Below are 19,519 nucleotides of genomic sequence, written 5' to 3' on the forward strand. Positions count from 1 at the left end.
GAGAAATTCAGGTACACAGTGTGAGAAAGATGAAAAGAAGAACAAAATAAACGTTAGAGGAGGTTATGTGGAAATAAACTGACATTGTAATATTCTGGGGAGGTGTAATTTAACTTAGATAAATTGCAGTATTTCAATAAATTTCTTATCAGCTAAATAAATTAAAAGAACAATAATGAGAAAATAATTTAAAAACATATTTAAAGTCTTTGCTCATGGTTGATTTGGGTGTTTAAAAAAAAACCAAACTGATTTAAAGCAAGAATGATGGGGCTAGGTGTGGTGGCTCATGCCTGTAATCCCAGCATTTTGGGAGGTTGAGGAGGGCGGATCACCTGAGGTCAGGAGTTCAAGACCAGTTTGGCCAACATGGCGAAACCCCGTCTTTACTAAAAATACAAAAATTAGCCAGGTGTGGTGGTGTGTGCCTATAATCCCAGCTACTCGGGAAGCTGAGCCAGGAGAATAGCTTGATCTCAGGGGTGGAGGTTGCAGTGAGCCAAGATTGCACCACTGCACTCCAGCCTGGGCGACAGAACGAGACTCCATCTCAAAAAAACAAAAACAAAAACAAAAACAAAAAACTAAGGGTCAAGGTTTCACACGGGTTTGAAGGCATCTCAGCATTTGTTTTTCTTTATTTTTTCACTTACAAAATTTCATTTTGATTTTTACAACAATTTAAAGGATTTTTAAAAGAGCATAATCATGCATGGCTTCATTATCCAAAGTCTTTCAGACTCTATGAGCTGCAAATATGTTTCTGTCTTTATTCAGTATGGTGCTATGTCAGATTATTATTTGCCCTTGGCAAGAATAATGAACAAAACTAGGGCATTAACTGTAATCCAAAATGTAAGAATCAAATTTTGAATAGGCGAGGAATAATTTAAAGGTGAGATTGTAGTCTCCCAAGGCCTGACCTTCAGTGACAAAGCTGTAGTCTTTGACCTGAGTTGTTTTCTTCACTTTTTCTGGGCCTTGACCTTGGGCATTCTGATCTGAAAGGGTACACTGTGGGGTTACCGGGATGTGTTCTTTAGATGTTGGAGATTGTCCCTTTTCTAATAACAGATGAACCACCTGGATAAGTAAAATAGCATTTCATTAATTAAGAAGAATGCTAAGAAAATAGATACATTTTCAGGACTTAATGGTATAAAATCATTTAAAGTAACTACCAAATTTGGTCCACCAAATGAAGAGGGAGAAAAAAAATACAGAGGAACAAAAGCAAGGGGTTGAAGGTTTCAAAATCAAGTTTTTATTACATTTCTGTATAGGAAGATAAATGATTAAAAATAATATATTATAAATATAATACATGTTAGAAATGTATGATAATGGCCAGGTGCAGTGGCTGGCTCATGCTAGTAATCCCAGCACTTTGGGAGGCCAAGGTGGGCAGATCACCTGAGGTTGGAAGTTGGAGACCAGCCTGACCAACAAGGTGAAACCCCATCTCTGCTAAAAATACAAAAATTAGCCAGGTGTAGTGATGGGTGCCTGTAATCCCAGCTATGTGATAGGCTGAGGCAGGAGAATTGCTTGACTCTGGGAGGCGGAGGTTGCAATGAGCCGAGATCATGCCATTGCATTCCAGCCTGGGTGACAAGAGCAAAACTCCATCTCAAAAAAAAAAAGAAGAAGAAAAAAAAAAAGCCAGGTGTAGTGGCTCCTGCCTGTAATCCCAGCACTTTGGTGGGCTGGGGCAAGAAGATCACTTCTTGCTTAGGAGTTCGAGACCAGCATGGGCAACACAGGGAGACCCCCATCTCTACAAGAAATAAAAAATAAACTAGCGGGGCATGGTGGCATGCGCCTGTAGTCCCAGCTACTTGGGAGACTGAGGCAGGAGGATCACTTGAGCCCGGGAAGTCAACGTTGCAGTGAGCCGCAATAGTACCACTGCACTCCAGCCTGGGCCTCACAGCAAGACCCTGTCTCAAAACAACAACAAAAACTTCCAAAGACCATTATAGATAATTTGGTAAACTCCCTGACTCAAAATGTACTTCAACAAAATAAATTTTATGTTCAGGCTAAAGAATAAGAGTGAAAACCACTAGAAATCAGATGTTTATACAACAAATTTAAAACGCAATTTCCACCCCTCCCCCATCAGATCTCTTTGGTAATGTAAGTGCTAAATATGACATAGAAAGTTAGCTTCCTCAGTAAAAAATGTCTTGTAATACTTGCATTTCAATTTGGAAGGAAAAAACAACTCAGATGGTTATATACATCAGGCTTGGTTTCTTGATTAGCTAACAAATTTAGAGATCTCAGTGAGAACTGATTTTATTCACACATTGTTTTGCTCTTCTAAGGTACTGTAAAAGGTTGGTGTAATGATCTGTTACCTGTCCTGTATTTCTCAGTGTTTCCACAGCTTGCTTATGGGTGGCTCCTTCTAGACTAACTCCATTGACAGCTAGGACGCGATCACCTAAAAATTAGGCAGTTATTTTGAAAGAAACAAATCATAAATAAAAATCCTACATGTTCTTTTAAATCTTATGGCCTTATTTCATATTAATTTGTTTGAGGACAGACTCAGGCAAACTCTGGAAGAAACTGTGTTACAGAGTTTCTTTAATATGTTATTTAATTTATCCCCAATTTTATGGCTAATGTTAAGTATATTTTAGAACAATAACTTTATAAAAATAAATTTAAATCAAGAGAAAAGATAAGTTGAACTATAAATATTTAGAGATTGGAGGAAAGTTCCTAGTTAGTTCTTACTAGAACTGTAGATATCAGGCTGGGTTCAGAGGCTCATGCTTGTAATCCCAACACTTTGGGAGGCCAAGGTGGGGGGGGATCACCTGAGGTCAGGAGTTCAAGACCAGCCTGGCCAACATGGTGAAAACCTGTCTTTACTAAAGACACAAAAATTAGTCGGTGGTGTGTGCCTGTAGTCCCAGCTACTTGGGCAGCTGAGGCACAGGAATCACTTGAACCCAGGAGGCGGAGGTTGCAGTGAGCCGAGATCGCACCATTGCACTCCAGCCTGGGTGACAGAGCAAGACTCTGTCTTGAAAAAACAAAACAAAACAAACAAAAAAACAAGTGTAGATGTCAGTGTTTTTACAGCAATTTGCTTCGTAGTACGTGTAAAATATGAATGAAAGCACTGTCTAGGTATTTTCTTTCCTTTTTAATTTTTTTAACTTCCCACACAATGTTGATGTATAGATATCTTCTGATACAAGAAAATAAGCTGGGAAGAATAGTTTTTGAAATGGCATCAAAGAGTTTCTTAATGCTACAGTTTCATAATTGAGTATGTTCTTATTTTATATTATAAATTTGAAGATCAGTTATCAACTTTATAATTCCTTATCTATTTGCTGTAATATTCATGTATATAATTCCTACACAATATAAACACTATACCTTTGTGAATTCTACCATCAGACTCTGCTGCTCCCTTGGGAATAACAGCTTTCACATAAATGCCACCATGTCTGACACTTGTATTCACACCTCCCTAAAGAGAAAAAGACAAAATAATATTTTATAATATGAAAAATTTTGCACTCTCTTTCAAATCTCAGGCCTAGAAAGGATTCAACTCATCAGCCAAAGCAGTGGCATCCCATCAGCACGTGCTGATGTACAGTATATTCATTAGTATACTAATGAGGGATAGTATCTTCATCAGTATAATTCAAAAATAATTTTATCAAATAGCCTATGCTCACATTTCTAACTATCTTAAAGATATATATATCTTTATATATATAATATATATATATTCCTTGGGAACTTCTAATTTTAAGATACTAACATGTTTACAAGGTATTATATATTATGGAGAGTATATAGAAATATACAGTCTTTAATTACTAATAATGTAGTTTAGAAATATATCATCTATGCTCACGTAGAAACTGTCAAATATCTACAAAGCATTGCATTAATTTTACAATTAGCAAGTTTTATATTCAGATAAAGCAAGTATTAAATCTATGGAGAAAAAAGTAGTGTTTGTCTAATTTTTTTAAAATCACAGGAAAAAGTGACTAACACAATTTTAAAAAAAGTTTTAAGATACGATTCAATTTTAGGATTCTGGAAATATTTGATGTGTCCCTTTTGATGCAAAATAATTCAGTTAAAAAGTTGACATACAATAGGCTGCTGGAAATTAAAGAAGAGAAAACATTTGAAAACCTTGTCAAACAGTACCGTGACACTTATCCCCAAGCTGTTATCATTTTTAGCCAGTTCAACCTCAAAGATATCTCCAGGCTTAGGAGGTGATGAAGAAAAAGTTTTAAAATTCATTTTATTGGATGTATTCACTGAAGAGGAAGATTCCTTAACAAAGAAAAACAAACGAAGATTTCTTGTTAGAGTCAAAATGAATTATAATTTTTCTTTTTTATTTATTTTTTAAACCTAGCTCAGGACAAAGCTGACTAGAGTCAAAATGAATTATTATCGAAAGACAAATATGTGTTTTTGGAAAAATTAAGAAAAAGCAAGATATTAAAGGATAGAGTATAGTCAAAGAACATAAAGGTTGGAAGAGATCTTAGAGATCTTCTAGTCCAATGTATTCATATTTTATGGTTGAGGAAACTGATGTCTAGAGATTAAAGCGCTTGCTTCAGGTCAAACTGCTAGATATGGTAGATTGAAGTCTATACAGAACCCAGTTCAAACTTGGCTTTTATATAATCCTGGTCCAATGCTTTTTATATTCCTAAGTTTACAAATTAGTTTTATTTCCTTTAATAATCAATATATATCAAGCAGTAGCTTTTAACCCGAGCCTCTAAAATGAGGTTTCATGTTTACATTACTTATATTTATTAATCCAATAATATAAACATAGGAACAACAGCTAAGCCCTATTCATAACAGTATAACTCTTATGAGGAATGTTAATTTTTCAGTCAACGAAAGGCGTAAGATTTTTTTCTAAAACTGCTTGTGAATTTGGGTTTAAATTTATACCATTTCTAGGAATAAGCTACTCTCTTTCTTCCCTTCCTTCCTTATCTCTCTCCCTCCTCTTCTCCTTTCCTTCCCTTCTTTCTGTTGGGGTCTGGCTCAATCACCTGGGCTTTGGGCTCAAGCGATCCTCCCACCCAGCCTCTCAAGGATCTAGGACCACAGATACATGCCACCTCGCTTGGATAATTTTTTAAGAAATGTTTTGTAGAGATAGGGTCTCCCTATGTTGCCCAGGCTGATCTTGAACTCCTGGCCTCAAGCAATCCTCCCACCTCTGCTTCCCAAAGTGTTGGGATTATAGATGTGGGTCACTGTGCCCAGCCAGAATGAGCTATTTTCAATGTCGTTATTATCATTCATTCAGAACTTCAGAAGAATTTAGACTATAAATAGTAAATTCAAATGGCCATTATATGAACTATTTAGAAACAATTTTCAGATATTAAAATTCTCTTATTAATATAAACATTAACATGCTAGAGACAACTGGTAAGAAAACAATCATAATCTGCATATTCCTTCTTTGGGTTATTAGACAGCAAGTTTGCAGAGTCATAGCCATTTAAAGTTATCATCCAAAGCTGTGGATTTCTCTGAAAGTTAGAATCAAATGCAGTAGCAATTAGAAGATATAAACTATTTCTTTTTTCCAGAATAATGAAAGCATCTTGTAGATTATTGTGCTCTGTAATGTATTTGCTGCTATTTTGCTTTGTTAAATGAGAAAACCAAAATATTAAAATTAAACTATGCCTTTTTTGGTGTTTGATGATCCTGACTGCTGGAGTAAGTGGCTTCATCCATGTCTGAATCTCCATGGTCCGAGTAATCAGTTGCATCAGAAATGCCTGGCTTTTTAGTTTTGCTTTGGTTACTATCAGTGGAAGTCTTTTTCTCAGTTGCTTTGGATATTATAGATGGGGAAGGGCTGCCATGCTGTGATTCCTGCCAGGTTTGGTCACCTAAATGGCTGACAAAGAAACCATTGACCTGGCTCTGAGATAAGCTGGCACTCTCGGTCCTGGAATCTTGAGAACTCAGGCTTCCTTCCCGCAGGCCCCCAGACAGCCCAGAGGAGTTCTCCGAGATGTGCCTCAGGGTACCACGTGACCAGTGGTGATCCTTGGAAGAAGAATCTGTAGCACTGTCTTGCATGTAGGAAGATTTCTTCATGTAGTTTTTCATCCCATTGGTGAGATGCACAGGAGTAGAAGGCACTAAAAGTCAAAATCCATCAATGAGAATAACAAGTTAGTGACACACATGCTTGTGCTTACACACATACACAATGTTTCCTGAAGGTTGTTGGAAGGATTTTATAAGGATGGTACATGCAAAACACCATTAGGTCATGTGTTTGGTAGACTTTCTTTGCTCTCTCCTTCGGTCATTCTTGTGACAACCTCTATTGAAATGCATACCCTTTTCACCTTAACTCCCCATTTCCATTCTCCAAGACCCACTTCAAACCGGTATCCTCTGTGAAGACTCTACTGATTCCATAATTTCTATTTTCTTAGTATCCAACATACCTTGTCCTTATTAAATAGTTATTTGCACACTTACTTTATATTGACTTATTAAATTGCATTTTTTGGACTCCAAGTGATTATCATGGAAGGCAACTCCAAATTGCTTATATATAGTTCTTATCAAAAGCCACTTTAGGCCAGGCACAGTGGCTCATGCTTGTAATCCTATAATCCCAGCACTTCGGGAGGTGGAGGCAGGCAGATCACTTGAGGCCAGGAGTTCGAGACCAGCCTGCCCAACATGGTGAAACCCTGTCTGTACCAAAAACACAAAAATTAGCTGGGCATGATGGTGTGCACCTGTAGTCCCAGCTGCTCAGGAAGCTGATGCAGAAGAATCACTTGAACCCGGGAGGCAGAGCCTGAAGTGAGCAGTGATTGTGCCACTGCACTTCAGCCTGGGTGACAGAGCAAGACTGTCTCAAAGAACAAACAAACAAAAAGCCACTTTAGAAAGCTTTCTGAAGACACAAACCACGGAAGGCACGTGTAAAGGAATTAAAGATGGGAATTTATAAGAAATTAAAAGTTTTATGTAGTAATTGACAACAAGGGAAAAAATAAGAGTAATGAGCAACTAGAGAGAAAATATTTCTGACAACAAACAATAAACAAAGAATTAGTGTCCCTAATATACAAAGAATTGCTAAAATTCAACAAAGAAGAGGTTTTCAAAACTCCCATGAGATATGTAGACTCCCAAGAGATATGTAGACTGGAAATTCAGAGTAAAATACAAATAGTAAATATATAAAAAGACATTCTCACTATTGCTCAGGGGTCTGCAGTTTAATGCAGTTCTCTACTTATTTGGCTGACAAAAATGAGAATGACTGATAATTTCAAGCACCACTGATGGTATGAGGAGAAAAGCACTGCTATATCTACTTGGTTAGTCTATAAATTGGTAAAACTTTTTGTAGCCCAATTTGGTGGCACTTGTCAAAATTTTAATGTACATACTCTTTTATCTAGTTCCAGGCAACTAACCTCTAGAAATACATACATTTTCAATGGTGTGTTAAAAAGCGTATTTGTTGGAGTAACATTTATAATAGAATTATAGCTAACTTGGATACATAATAATAGAAGAAAAGTTGAATAAGTTTTGATATGCCTATAACATAAATATAATGTTGCATTAAAAAGATATGCATGCACATGTATAGCAACAGAATATGCTAAGTAAGTAGTTACAGAATGGTATTTAGAGTATAAAACAGATTTTAAAAAATAAATAGTGTACATATATGTTGTTTTATATACACACACATACACACATCACATATATATCTATTCTACACAGAAGGCTACATGTATGCCAAAAAGTTTCCCTAGGAAATGGGGTAAGGGGACTTTGACTTCTTATTTCATAGGTTTTGCATAAATTGGATTTATTTTTAATAAACGAGTATGTATTCTGTAACTTTAAAAATTAGCAAACAAAAACAAAACTAAAAACCTTCCTCTTTGGTGCCTAACAATTAACAGGGGTAGCTAGAATACACATTGGTAATTTTCTAAGTTCTTTTGGGTTTTACCTCTTTTCAAAGTGACACTACAAAATAGTTACAGACCATGATAAGATTCACCTACCTTTCTGAAGAAACAATTTCACAGATGTATACTTTTAACATTATGCTTTTAATTTTTATTTAGCATGGACAGAAAAAAACCACACAAAACTCTGCTGAGAAGAAAAGCCTTCTCTGATCCTCACAATAGGTAAAGTTCCTCTGTTATATGCCCTCTTGGCACCTTGGGCTTCCTGTTAACACTTAAAGTTACAATTAAAACTTATAGTTACAATTAAAAATCTGTCTAGTCAGACAAGAATACTTGCCTCCCCCGATAAAGAGTAAGTTCCATTAGGGCAGAGTTTTTTTATCTTGCACATCACAGGCACTGAAGAAATGAATGTTGAACATTCAAATGTTGAACAAATGAATAAATTTTCTATAAAACATCTATTGAAAGCATGAGTAAGATGGAAATCCCTTAGAGCTTTATTCAGGGGGCAATACATTTATTCTGAATTCCTATTATCCTTTTGGTTAAAAAATGGTGAATAATGGGACCCAGTGAAAAATTTCTGGTCTTGGCTGCTTTAAACTTAGAAGCATGTTATAACGTTTCCAACTGCAGTTGTCTTTCTTTGCCTAATGTGACTAAATTATAATTAGATTATATAAGCCTCCTGTGGGCAGTGGTGGTATCTTCTATTTCCCTTCTATCCATTGTGTTTGCTCACAGTAAACAAGTGTGTAACATGTTATTTATATATGTACATTTACAGACATACAAAATGCATATAATATTCAGTAAGAAGAAACCATAGTCAAAATGACACATCTATATTTTAATAAGATTTTGTCACAACATACAATATGTTCACGTTTTTCATCTTCTATTTTATCGTAAGAATCCAAAGCTATGTCTAAAATTCACTATCTAAAATTGTTTTTCAGCTAATTTTTTTTTACTAATTCTTTTATGTATTTCCCAGTATCTTTGGCATGAAGGTAACTTACTTATATCTAGCACTTCAACGTTTTTGAAAAACAATATTAATGACAGCTAAAATTCACATTTAAATGCTTCCTATGCACCAGGCAATGTGCTTATTCTTTACATGCATTATCTCAATTAATTTTCATAATCTATAGGATAAGCATGTTTATAGTCACCATTTGATATATGAGCACAATGAGACTTAGAAGGTTTATGTGATTTGCTCAAGGTGTACAGTTTTAGGTGGTAGAGACAGAATCTGACCCTGGATTCTGTAACCCTCTCTGTTTCCCACTGCACTGTTCTATGCCACAGGGGCTATGTGTGCTTCTTCCACAAATACTGTGCTACCGCTTGATCCTTGTAACAAATAACTCTGTGCAAGGCAGACAAAGCAGGACAAACATCACTGTCTACTCTTTAAGTAAAAACAAAAGAAAACTATGGCTCAAGAAGACTTAAGTCATACAGCTGATAAAAGGCACAGGTGAAGCTCAAATGCTGGTCATCTGATCTTCATCAAGTGCTTTGTCTCTAAACTGCTAAAGACTGGAATAATGAGACAAAATGATATATTCTTGTTTTAAAATTTCTGGGTTTTGGTGGTTGTTCTTTCCTTTTCATAATCTGGTTCAGGACAGGACTTTATATATAACTGTTATGTAATATTAACTACACAATGATAAATGAGTCTATCTCTGATTTGAGAAAAGGAGATGGAACACACGAAATAATCAGAGTTCACTTAAGTTGCATCAATTTTGTACACAATGAATCCACTTTTGTGCAAATACCACTAACAAGGAATGAGACAGAAAAGTGACACAGAATACATAAGAGACATTCAAAACATTACCTTTGGATATCTTTTCTTTTGGCTGAGAGATAACAAGTGTCACATCTTCAGGTGCATTTTGCAAAATTTCAATTGCAGCATGGTGGCTGACTCCCTCCAGACTCACACTATTCACAGATATCAAACGGTCTCCTGTACAAATAGAGAATCCAGTATTTTCAACAACAAAGATACATTTATTCTGAATCTTAGAAATATCATCTCTTTCTCAATATTTTTGTTTGGCCTAAGTTCCATTTTCTCCACCCGTGCAAATTTATGCCTGTCAGAAAATACTTAGAGAATTACCAAAATGTAAAGTACCTGGCTTCAAGCATCCATCCAAGTCAGCTGGTCCTCCAGGGGTAATTGAACTGATAAATATGCCTAGGTCCAGTCTTCCCATCTTTTCCCCACCAATAATTTGAAATCCTGTAAAACAACACATTTAAAAAAGAGTTTCATTTGCTGCTTTCAAAGACTAATGATTAGCCTGCCTGAAACACAGAAATGTGGGGACTGTTGATATCAAATGATTAATAAGTAACACATATTAAATTTTGTGGAAGTATTTCTTGTAGGCATCTCATATTTGGCATTTGGTGGACTGGGCGGGTAGGGTGATGGGCTTGTGAGTGGGCAGCCAGTCAGTATCTTGAGATCAGAAGTGAGCTGGTGCTGCAATGCCAATGCTATGCTATAGACTTTTCCTCTGAATCCTCAAGAATCATAGACCTTTAAGAATCTCACAGTGACTTACCCAAGCCATACTTTGCATCTTTTTTCAGGTTTACCAGGGTGATCTCCCTTTCTGGTGAAGATACTATGCTCCATCTTTTGTGTAGCACATCTACTGGGAATTTATAATTTAAAAATAAATATAACATGTTCAGGCATTAAGACTGTCAGTTTGTTTTAACAATTTAAATGTTAACTAAATATGTTAATTGCTCAGTCACTTAAACATGTATTTTAAGTTTACTGATACTCATATATTTTAAGTTTACTGATACTGTTAACATTTTATATTTTTATAGTGATTTATGATTTATAAAATGACTACATATTACATTTATTCTTCATAAGCTATCCTTTTGAAATAAGTATATTTCAGTTACAAATGATTTAATAAACCTCAATAGGTTAAATGATTTGCACAAATTTACTCAGCTAGCACAGGAGAGAGCTGAACTTTTCAATTTAGGTTTTCTGTCTGTTATACCACAATCGACTCCCTGAATTTGACAGTGCTCAATATATTAAAACATTCCTTCTAATTAATGGTTGACATTTAAATTTATAATTAGTAAAATATTCTTAATAGGTTCTTGAGTCAAATAGCAAGAAGAAACTAGATTTCTTTTTTTTTTTGAGACAGAGTCTTGCTCTGCTGCTCAGGATAAGTGTAGTGGCATAGTCACAGCTCACTGTAGCCTCGACTCCTGGGCTCAAGCAGATCCTCCCACCCCAGCTTCCTGAATAGCTAGTATGACAGGCATGTGCCATCACGCCTAGCTAATTTTTTATTTTTGTAGAAATGGAGTCTCTCTATGTTGCCCAGGCTGGTCTTGAACTCCTGGCCTCAAGTGATCCTCCTGTCTAGGCCTCCAAAAGAGCTGGAATTTCAGGTGTGAGCTACGGCACCTGGTCAGAAACTGGGACTATTTTTAATAGTCCCGTTAATAATTCCTTGTCTAGCACATGTACTCTCAAAGGATCTTCATTCATTTCAAATTCTATTTGTGCAACAATCTCGCAAGTAAAGAGATTTTTAACCATTGTTTTGCAGATGAGGAATAACACTTTGTGACCTGCTCAACATAATAACTAGTATCAGTGCCCATTAAAATGCCTGAAGTCAGTACTTGATAAATCCTAGTTAAATAAATTGAATGAATGTCATCATGAGAACTAGAATTTATTTTTTCTTATTTCCACTAGGTTTTTTAAAGTAGGCTAATCATTCACAAATAACTTCTCAAACCAATAAATATGACACTTAATTGACATGCTTATCAAGTTAATTCATCCACTTTGCAATTCAAGCATTTACACAAACACACACACACTTCCTAACATCAATTACAACGACAGTTCAAATTGGTCTGTGTGTGAAGGTGTTGGTGATGGTGAGTTTGTTCAACATATTCCTAAGGATATTTTTGTAAAGTGAATCTTCAAATTCAACTCTGCATACTTCTCAAGTATATTGAAGCTTTCTGAAAATGAGAGGTTTTGGTTTCACTAAACTGTAAGCCAGAATTTCCTTAAACCTTGGTATGCATTTTTGTAACAACCAAATCAGTATGAAAACAGACTTTATTTCTGTATGTGCAACATATAACCACCCACGGACTTAACACCGTATTAATATGTCACAAAACAAATAGTAATTTTGTCACAAAACTTGTACTGATGCTTAAATGATGTAATGTGATACTTCATATTGTATAAATAAATTCTTTTAATTTCAAAAGACAGTAACAACAATAATTTCCTCTCAGGAGTGAATTAGCCTTGTATCTCAATACTGTTTTGGTGAAAGTTTGCTAGTTCTCTGTAGAGTATATATTCCTATTCTGTTGTTTCTTTTTGACCCAAACTTAGTTATTAGCAATAAGAGTAGTGGTAATTCAGCATTTCTAATGATTTTATTAATTAAATTACAAAAAGTATCATTGGACAATGGTGTGAAGTACTTTACATATTAGGTAATCCTAAGCAAAAGCCCATCCATTATTTAATGCCTCGCTTAATGAGTTTAAGTATCCAAGATCCTTTTATCAAAAAGTAGGCAATTAGCTCTATTTTTTAGCTAGAACGAATACAAAACAACACAGAACAAAACCCATACAATTATATAAAACAAATAAGGGGGTGAGGTCACATTAGGAATTGAAATCAGTATAGCCTTTAAGTGACCACACTGATGAGGTGGTAAGAGAGAACATGTTAAATCAAAGTGCTTTGTAAAATGATTAAACGATGATCATTGCTTTAAATTTCCATTTCTTCCTTCAAGTTTCACATTTAATCACCCACTGTTCAGGAATTGGGATACTTGGACACTGATGAAATCTATTATTCTATGATAGGTACTTAATAAGTCCATTAGGCATACAGTTCCCAGAAAAGGAAAATCCCAAGCAGTAAAGACAGAATAAAATGAAAGAAGAAAGAGAAAATGGCTTGAGGAGACTAATGGCTGAGTTGCTCTGGTTCTCATCCCAACTAAGAATAAAAAGGCACTAAACTGTGGTGGATTTTAAACATCCCGACAAACCAATCAAAAGTTGAAAATACCCTAAGTCAAAAATGCATTTAATACATCTAACCTACTAAATGTCCTAGCATTAGCCTAGCCTAACTTAAATATGCTCAGAACACTTGTGTTAACTTATAGTTGGACAAAATCATCTAAAACAAAGCTTATTTTAGAATAAAGTGGTTACTATCTCATGTAATTTATTGAATACTGCACTGAAAGTGAAAAACAGAAGGGTTGTAAGGGTACTCAAAGGACAATTTTTACTGACTGCTTATTTCTTTTGCACCACTGTAAAGTCAAACCATGATAAGTCGGTGACCATCTACAGTCTGTGGTTTGGACACTTCAGGAAGCAACATGACAAACTTAGCTAAAAGTTACTTTTCAATTGCTGTATAATAATTATAGTAAAACAAGAAACATTAAAATCAATTTTACATAATTCTTGGAAAAGTTTTACATAGTTTTGTTTTTACTCTTATAAAGGAAAATAACGAGTGTTTTTTTTTAAGTTGAGCAACTTTTGTTTTTGAAATCACAATTAATCAAGGGATTAGAATCCTTTCCATATTACCTTTTCAAAGCGTGAGATTGGAAGAATCATGACTTTTTTACTTTTTCTTTCAAATTTCACATTCTTTAAGAATCTCCGGAGGTCATAAAAAGTAAAAGTGAATATAATACATTCATCCTTGTTCTAAGTGATAAATGATTTAATATTAACTGATGTTCATTTACAGTTTTCATCTAATAATCTTGACCAGCAGGAAAAACACTGAAATTAGAGTAACAGGTCCCATATTTGATGCATGGGCAAGTAATTTTACTTTTTGATCCTTAGTTACACTATTTGCAAAAACATGTTTGCCATGCTTTATTATGTGAAAACTTGATTCTCAACAGAGTACTAATTCAGGCTACTTGGCCAGATTCAAAGAGAGTTTTCAGGAAAATATAGCCTTGTTTGCAAGCTAACTGAGGCATACCTCTATATGAAGGTGGATTGGCCCTACTGTCCAGGGCAGGTGAGATTTTAAGGCTTCTGAAGGTTTAAATAGAGAAACTACCCAGTGTAAATTCATACTCATGGGCTATCCAATGTACATTCATATTCTTTTTCACCATAACCTAAGCTAAAACACATTTAAAATTCTCATACTTGCATAGATTATTATCTAGCTTCTTTCAAAAGTTTAGCAGGGAGAAATAATACTTAGGCATGATCACATTATGAGGTGGTCTAAAGAGTAGATTAGAGCATAGATTCTAGAAACAGATTGCCTTTGTTCAAATCACAGCTCTACTACCTGCTAACTTTGTGACCTTTTGCACAACTTAACTCTCTATGCTTTGGTTTCTCATTTGTGAAAAAAAAAAAAAAATAACATTAACGCTCAACTCATAGGATTGTTGTGGGCATTAAATGAGAAATAATAAAAAATGCTCAGAACAGTGCTTGGCACACAGTAAGTACTTAATAACTGTTAGGCAATAATTACTACCGTATGGACATGTTAATAACTAAGGTATTTCAGGTACACAGGCATTCTACTACCATATGGTCGTGTTTATAACTAAGGCATTTCACGTATACAGGCATTCTACTACCATACGGACATGTTAATAACTGAGGTATTTCAGCTATACAGGTATAAATTCAGTTCATGTAAGGAGTTTGATCACTAGAAAGCTATATAACAGGATTACCAATTTAGGTCCAAGTATAAGTTCAATAATTTTTTCTTTAATGATAGACCCTCATATTGAGGACTGATACATTCAAAAATAAAATGAGAAGGAAAGAAACCTCACCTTCATTTGCTATGAGTATTGAAGACATTGTGTGTAGTTTTACTTTTAAAAGCAATTTTAATTCCAAGAAAATTTTTTCTCTCTTAAAGAATTAGTATGTGTATTTTAATTAAAGAATGAGAATTATACAAAATAGCACTCTAGTGTTTGACAGTTTTGACCTAAAAACCCCAGCAATTCTATATAGTTCAGTGTTATGCCTTCTGTTTTACCCTGGCTATAGGAATATTGAAACTAAATTTACAACTTTATCAAGTTTAGATGTATTAGTAATTTTAATTAACAGAATGGCTTCTTTCTTCATCAGACTTTTAATTATTTCAACTTTAGGAGTCTAAGACTGAAACATTTTTGGAGGAAAGTAGTGTATAGATAGTAATAAAACATTTTCTACTCATGAAAGTTGTCAGAAAGATCAAATAAGATAATGTATATGAAAATACTTTGCAATTTAAATTCTAAAAATTTTGAAGCCAGTGATGTTCAAGTCACTGGACATTTTTGGTCTTCTTCCTACGATTTTGTTTCTTAGATTCTTTCTAAACTATAATCTCAGCATTTAAAGTCTTTAAAGTCTCCTCATAATATTTAGCATAAGATTAAAAACTGGTCCTACTTAGTTCTCAAACTTCACCCTGGCCCCCACATGCCACCATACTGAGACTCCTGCAGTTCCCTAAATCTCTTTTCTCATATTCCATGTCTCTGACCATGCTATGCCCTTGATCTGGAATGCTTATCTTTATTGTTCTGTCTGAATAAATCCTCCTTTCCCCCCAAGATTCAGCTCAAGCATCCCTTTAAAATAACTGCCTCAGTTAAAACTCTTTTTAATAGAAATTATCTCTCACCTGAACTATTATCTTAGCTTCCCAATTAGTGTCCTTATCTGTAATTTGTCATTTCATCAACATTAGCCTCAGTCAGAGGTCCCATTACATCACCATGATGCTGAAAAATACAACTCTCCTTTAACTTCAGTGTAAGATTAAATCCTCGGCATAGAACTCAAGACTCTTCATTGTTAGGTCTAAGACTATCTCATTAAGTTACAAGAAAAGAGAAAAGAAATGATGGAAATGAGGGGAAAAACGTTTTGTAAACCTACCATTTTCTTTTAAGGGTACTTGGGATGAAGAATTTCCAGAACTATGCATAGTCATTCCTGTGGCATAAATTAAATTATTAGACATTTCATAAGATGGTCAGATGCTAGATATCAAAGTAATTTCTTCTGATAAGTTCATAAAAAATCAATAAAACAATAAAGCAGCAACATTTTGTATTTACATTGAGAAAACATCCTCCAATGGGCATTTTCACTATTTTAAACAGTAGCTAAGAATAATAACTTATTTTGCAGCATAAATTTAAACACAAACATATTGTTTCTGAAAATATTTTGATATATCAAATAAGAAAATGATGAAACTGGAATGAGTTTTTCATTTGTCCAAGTGTTAAAAGAAAATTCATTATTCAAATAGTAAGAATGAATAAATACAAAATGCAGAAAAATTTCCTTTTAAGAGTGTTTTATGTTTTCTGTAGAATATTTACTATCTTCCTTCTGATATGTAATGAATTTTCATGTAGAACAAAGTCTTCTTAATGAAAATAGTTTAGAATGTATGAGGCCCCATTATATGTGAACATACTTCGAAAAGTATTTCCTAAAAGATCAATCTCTTAGCCTATTTTCAACACATAGTTACCTATAGAATGAAATCTTGCCTTTTATCTAAGTTTTTTTAACTGACTGAAATTAAATTAATGATAGTATAATCTCTGAAAGCTGCGAAAGCCTACATTAATAAGGTAATGTTGCTTCCATAAATATTTATGTATTATAATGCAGAGTTCTCTTTTGTCTTCATTTACTCCACATACCCTGAATCCAATTATAGAATAAAAAAAGGAAACTGTGGTTAATTAGAGATAAATTAACAAACCTTGGGCCTAAGAAGAGCGTTTAGTAGTATTTCGTGAGACAACAGAAGGGAAACAATCCTCGTTTCCCTTTTGTTTCCCATGCTGTTTCATATTTTGAGTAGTAGTTCAGATCTCTGTGCTTAAAAGATCGACTCCAGTGCATTTCCTTTTTAAGGTGCACAAGACAACAGGAAACTTGAACTATTTATCTTAAAAGGTAGCATGTGTATGTGCATATATATAGATATATATGCACACATGCATGCACACACACACACACACACACACACACACATAACCTCACTTAAATAATATGCCCTGCTATCTGGGAGAATTTGAAGAAACTGAAATCAACTTAAGCATTTCTACCTATAAATCATAGCACATTTCATAAAATTATCTAAGGTTTTAGAGACAATTTTGTTCCTGCTAAGCTGAAAGCATCCTAAGTAAGTGTTTTTCCAAAACTATAGCATTACCAGAGTTCATTCACACTGGCTTGAAAGGAAAAGCCAAAAAAGGTAATCCAAAGTAATGGCACATGACAGTCTTAGCAAGACTGTCACGGCTACTGTGACCAAGAGAAGCTAACAGACTGGGCGTGGTGGCTCAAGCCTGTAATCTCAGCACCCTGGGAGGCCAATCAAGGTAGGCAGATCCCTTGAGTCCAGCAGTTCAAGACCAACCTGGGCAACATGGTAAAACCCTGTTTCTATAAAAAAAGTATAAAAAGCCAGGTGTGGTACTGCATGTCTGTAGTCACAGCTATTCAGCAGGCTGAGGTGGGAGGATCACTTGGGCCTAGGAATTTGTGGCTGCAGTGAGCCATGATCACTCCACTCCATCCTGGGTGACAGAGTAAGACCCTGTCTGAGGGGGAAAAAAAGAGAAGCTAATAGTCTGTACCATGAAGCAATCACTTGTTAAATCACGTGTTAATTTGATTTGGTGCATTTTAAGTAGCCTAAAATTTATATTCAGTTTTGGCAATCAGGACATGGAACCCAAAATAATTTGATAATTAAGATGATCTTGTTCACTTCCCTCTGAGCATGAGGTACGGGACAAAGAAGGTAAGCTTGTTTTTGCTGACCTAGAACATATGCTTGCCCAGGGTCTTCAATGGATGAGGAGTCTGATTCATGTTTCCTCCTTTCAGGACTTCTATTTAAACTCGCAACAGACTTTGAACTGAAGAGGGAAAAGGAAGGTAGGAGGGAAGTGTTAATGTAAAAAAATATGGTGAAAATAATAAAACGTCAAAACAAAAAGAAATGTATGAAATGTAGAATTTACAAATATGTAATTGGGTTAGTTAATATGTTCTTACTTATTAAGTTTTGTGACTCCTGCCAAAGATTCTGCATCAGATCTTGACATCTGGTGAGAAGGTTTTCCCACCAACTCTGCAATGGTTTGTGGTGGGGGTTCCATGTTAACAAGGACATTTTTCCAATGTGGATAGAGAGAGGCCTGACTGAGATCATGGTATGATTTACTCATCTCTCTAGGCTTTTCCTCCCATGAAGCTTTGTCATTCTTCTCTTTTGAACTGTTCTGCAATGGCTGGTAAAGCGACAGCTCTGAGCAGGATAGCCTCTTCAGAATCTCAGCTTGAACTGATAAAGGTCGAACAGCAAGTTTGTTGAGGGTGCTGCTGGCCAGACTGCCAGTGCTGATTGCTCGTCCCATATTAAATCCTCTAACAGACTCTGCTTGGAGATTCAGGCTCCTAAACGAAGCTCTCTCTACAAGGAAATAGGATTGCTTTACATGATGGAAACGCCACAGTACCTTTATGAGAATAATTATGTTAATAAATAAGCAGCATGTAGTTTTTAATCATTTTGATTGCCAGCATAAAGTAGGTAGCTTTCAAAGTGTGGCAATCAGGGTTTTAAAAAGGAGGGTTGAAGATCTGGTTTTCATACCATATCTTCATCTCGTTAGCTTTCTCTTAGTTGCAGCCTACTCAACATTTCCTGCTTCATCTAATGATTTTCTTGGATTCAACAATGTTTGGGGGTCAGGCTTGCTGACACCAAATTCCTTATAGGTTTCAGTTAGAAATGAGAATGACATTTAACACAGAAATTTTCAATGCTAGTACTGTCTCTACTAAAATATCAGCACCCAAGAATAGGGAGAGGGAGAGATGAAACCTGGATGGGCTGACATGGTGAACACACACCTGTAAAAGCTATGCAGAGGAGTTTTGCCCAGAGAGTTTTTAAAGCTTAAGGCAGATTGTGGTGATGGTGAATTGCATACTTTAAATGGGTGAACTGTATGGTATTGAATTATATCTCAATAATGCTGCTACAAAAAAAAAAAAAGCATTTATGGCAAATTATTCCTTTTGTTATTTCACTACTATGCCAAACCTACCTTCTCACTGGGCTGACTTAATGATTTATCTGAGGCAACAGAGGAATGGGAGAATCAAGCAGTACTAATCTGTCTGTTTTAGTATCTGTAAATTAACATGATCAGGGAGCGCGGCACCTCTTTATGCTTCAATTTGTTTCACTCCCAAATACACATCCAAAGTTGTCTTATAGGGGCTAAATTTACAGATACTTTATAACAAGTGTTTGGCTATTCTATTTTGTAAGAATTCTATTTTGTAATATCACAGTGATATTTTAATATTTGAGG

General features: G+C 35.1%; 1 protein-coding gene across 12 annotated transcripts in view; it reads right to left on the reverse strand.

Moving 5' to 3' along the window:
* PTPN13 (protein tyrosine phosphatase non-receptor type 13) overlaps positions 1 to 19,519 on the reverse strand; it is a 228,430-nt gene that overhangs the window by 52,038 nt on the left and 156,873 nt on the right. For 5 of the 12 annotated variants that reach the window (XM_030919866.1, XM_030919891.1, XM_030919884.1 and 2 more), the window contains 11 exons: positions 18,192 to 18,609; positions 17,955 to 18,052; positions 16,038 to 16,094; positions 10,610 to 10,702; positions 10,174 to 10,281; positions 9,871 to 10,002; positions 5,725 to 6,188; positions 4,183 to 4,329; positions 3,403 to 3,496; positions 2,364 to 2,449; positions 924 to 1,083 (listed from right to left, as the gene is read on the reverse strand). In XM_030919866.1, coding sequence (XP_030775726.1) covers positions 924 to 1,083; positions 2,364 to 2,449; positions 3,403 to 3,496; positions 4,183 to 4,329; positions 5,725 to 6,188; positions 9,871 to 10,002; positions 10,174 to 10,281; positions 10,610 to 10,702; positions 16,038 to 16,094; positions 17,955 to 18,052; positions 18,192 to 18,609 — 1,857 coding nt within the window. The remainder of the gene's footprint in view (positions 1 to 923; positions 1,084 to 2,363; positions 2,450 to 3,402; positions 3,497 to 4,182; positions 4,330 to 5,724; positions 6,189 to 9,870; positions 10,003 to 10,173; positions 10,282 to 10,609; positions 10,703 to 16,037; positions 16,095 to 17,954; positions 18,053 to 18,191; positions 18,610 to 19,519) is intronic. The other 7 variants (XM_030919901.1, XM_030919873.1, XM_030919905.1 and 4 more) reach the window with 5 other exon arrangements.

The sequence above is a fragment of the Rhinopithecus roxellana genome, chromosome 2 (genome assembly GCF_007565055.1).
Source record: "Rhinopithecus roxellana isolate Shanxi Qingling chromosome 2, ASM756505v1, whole genome shotgun sequence".
Classification (NCBI taxonomy): Eukaryota; Metazoa; Chordata; class Mammalia; order Primates; family Cercopithecidae; genus Rhinopithecus; species Rhinopithecus roxellana.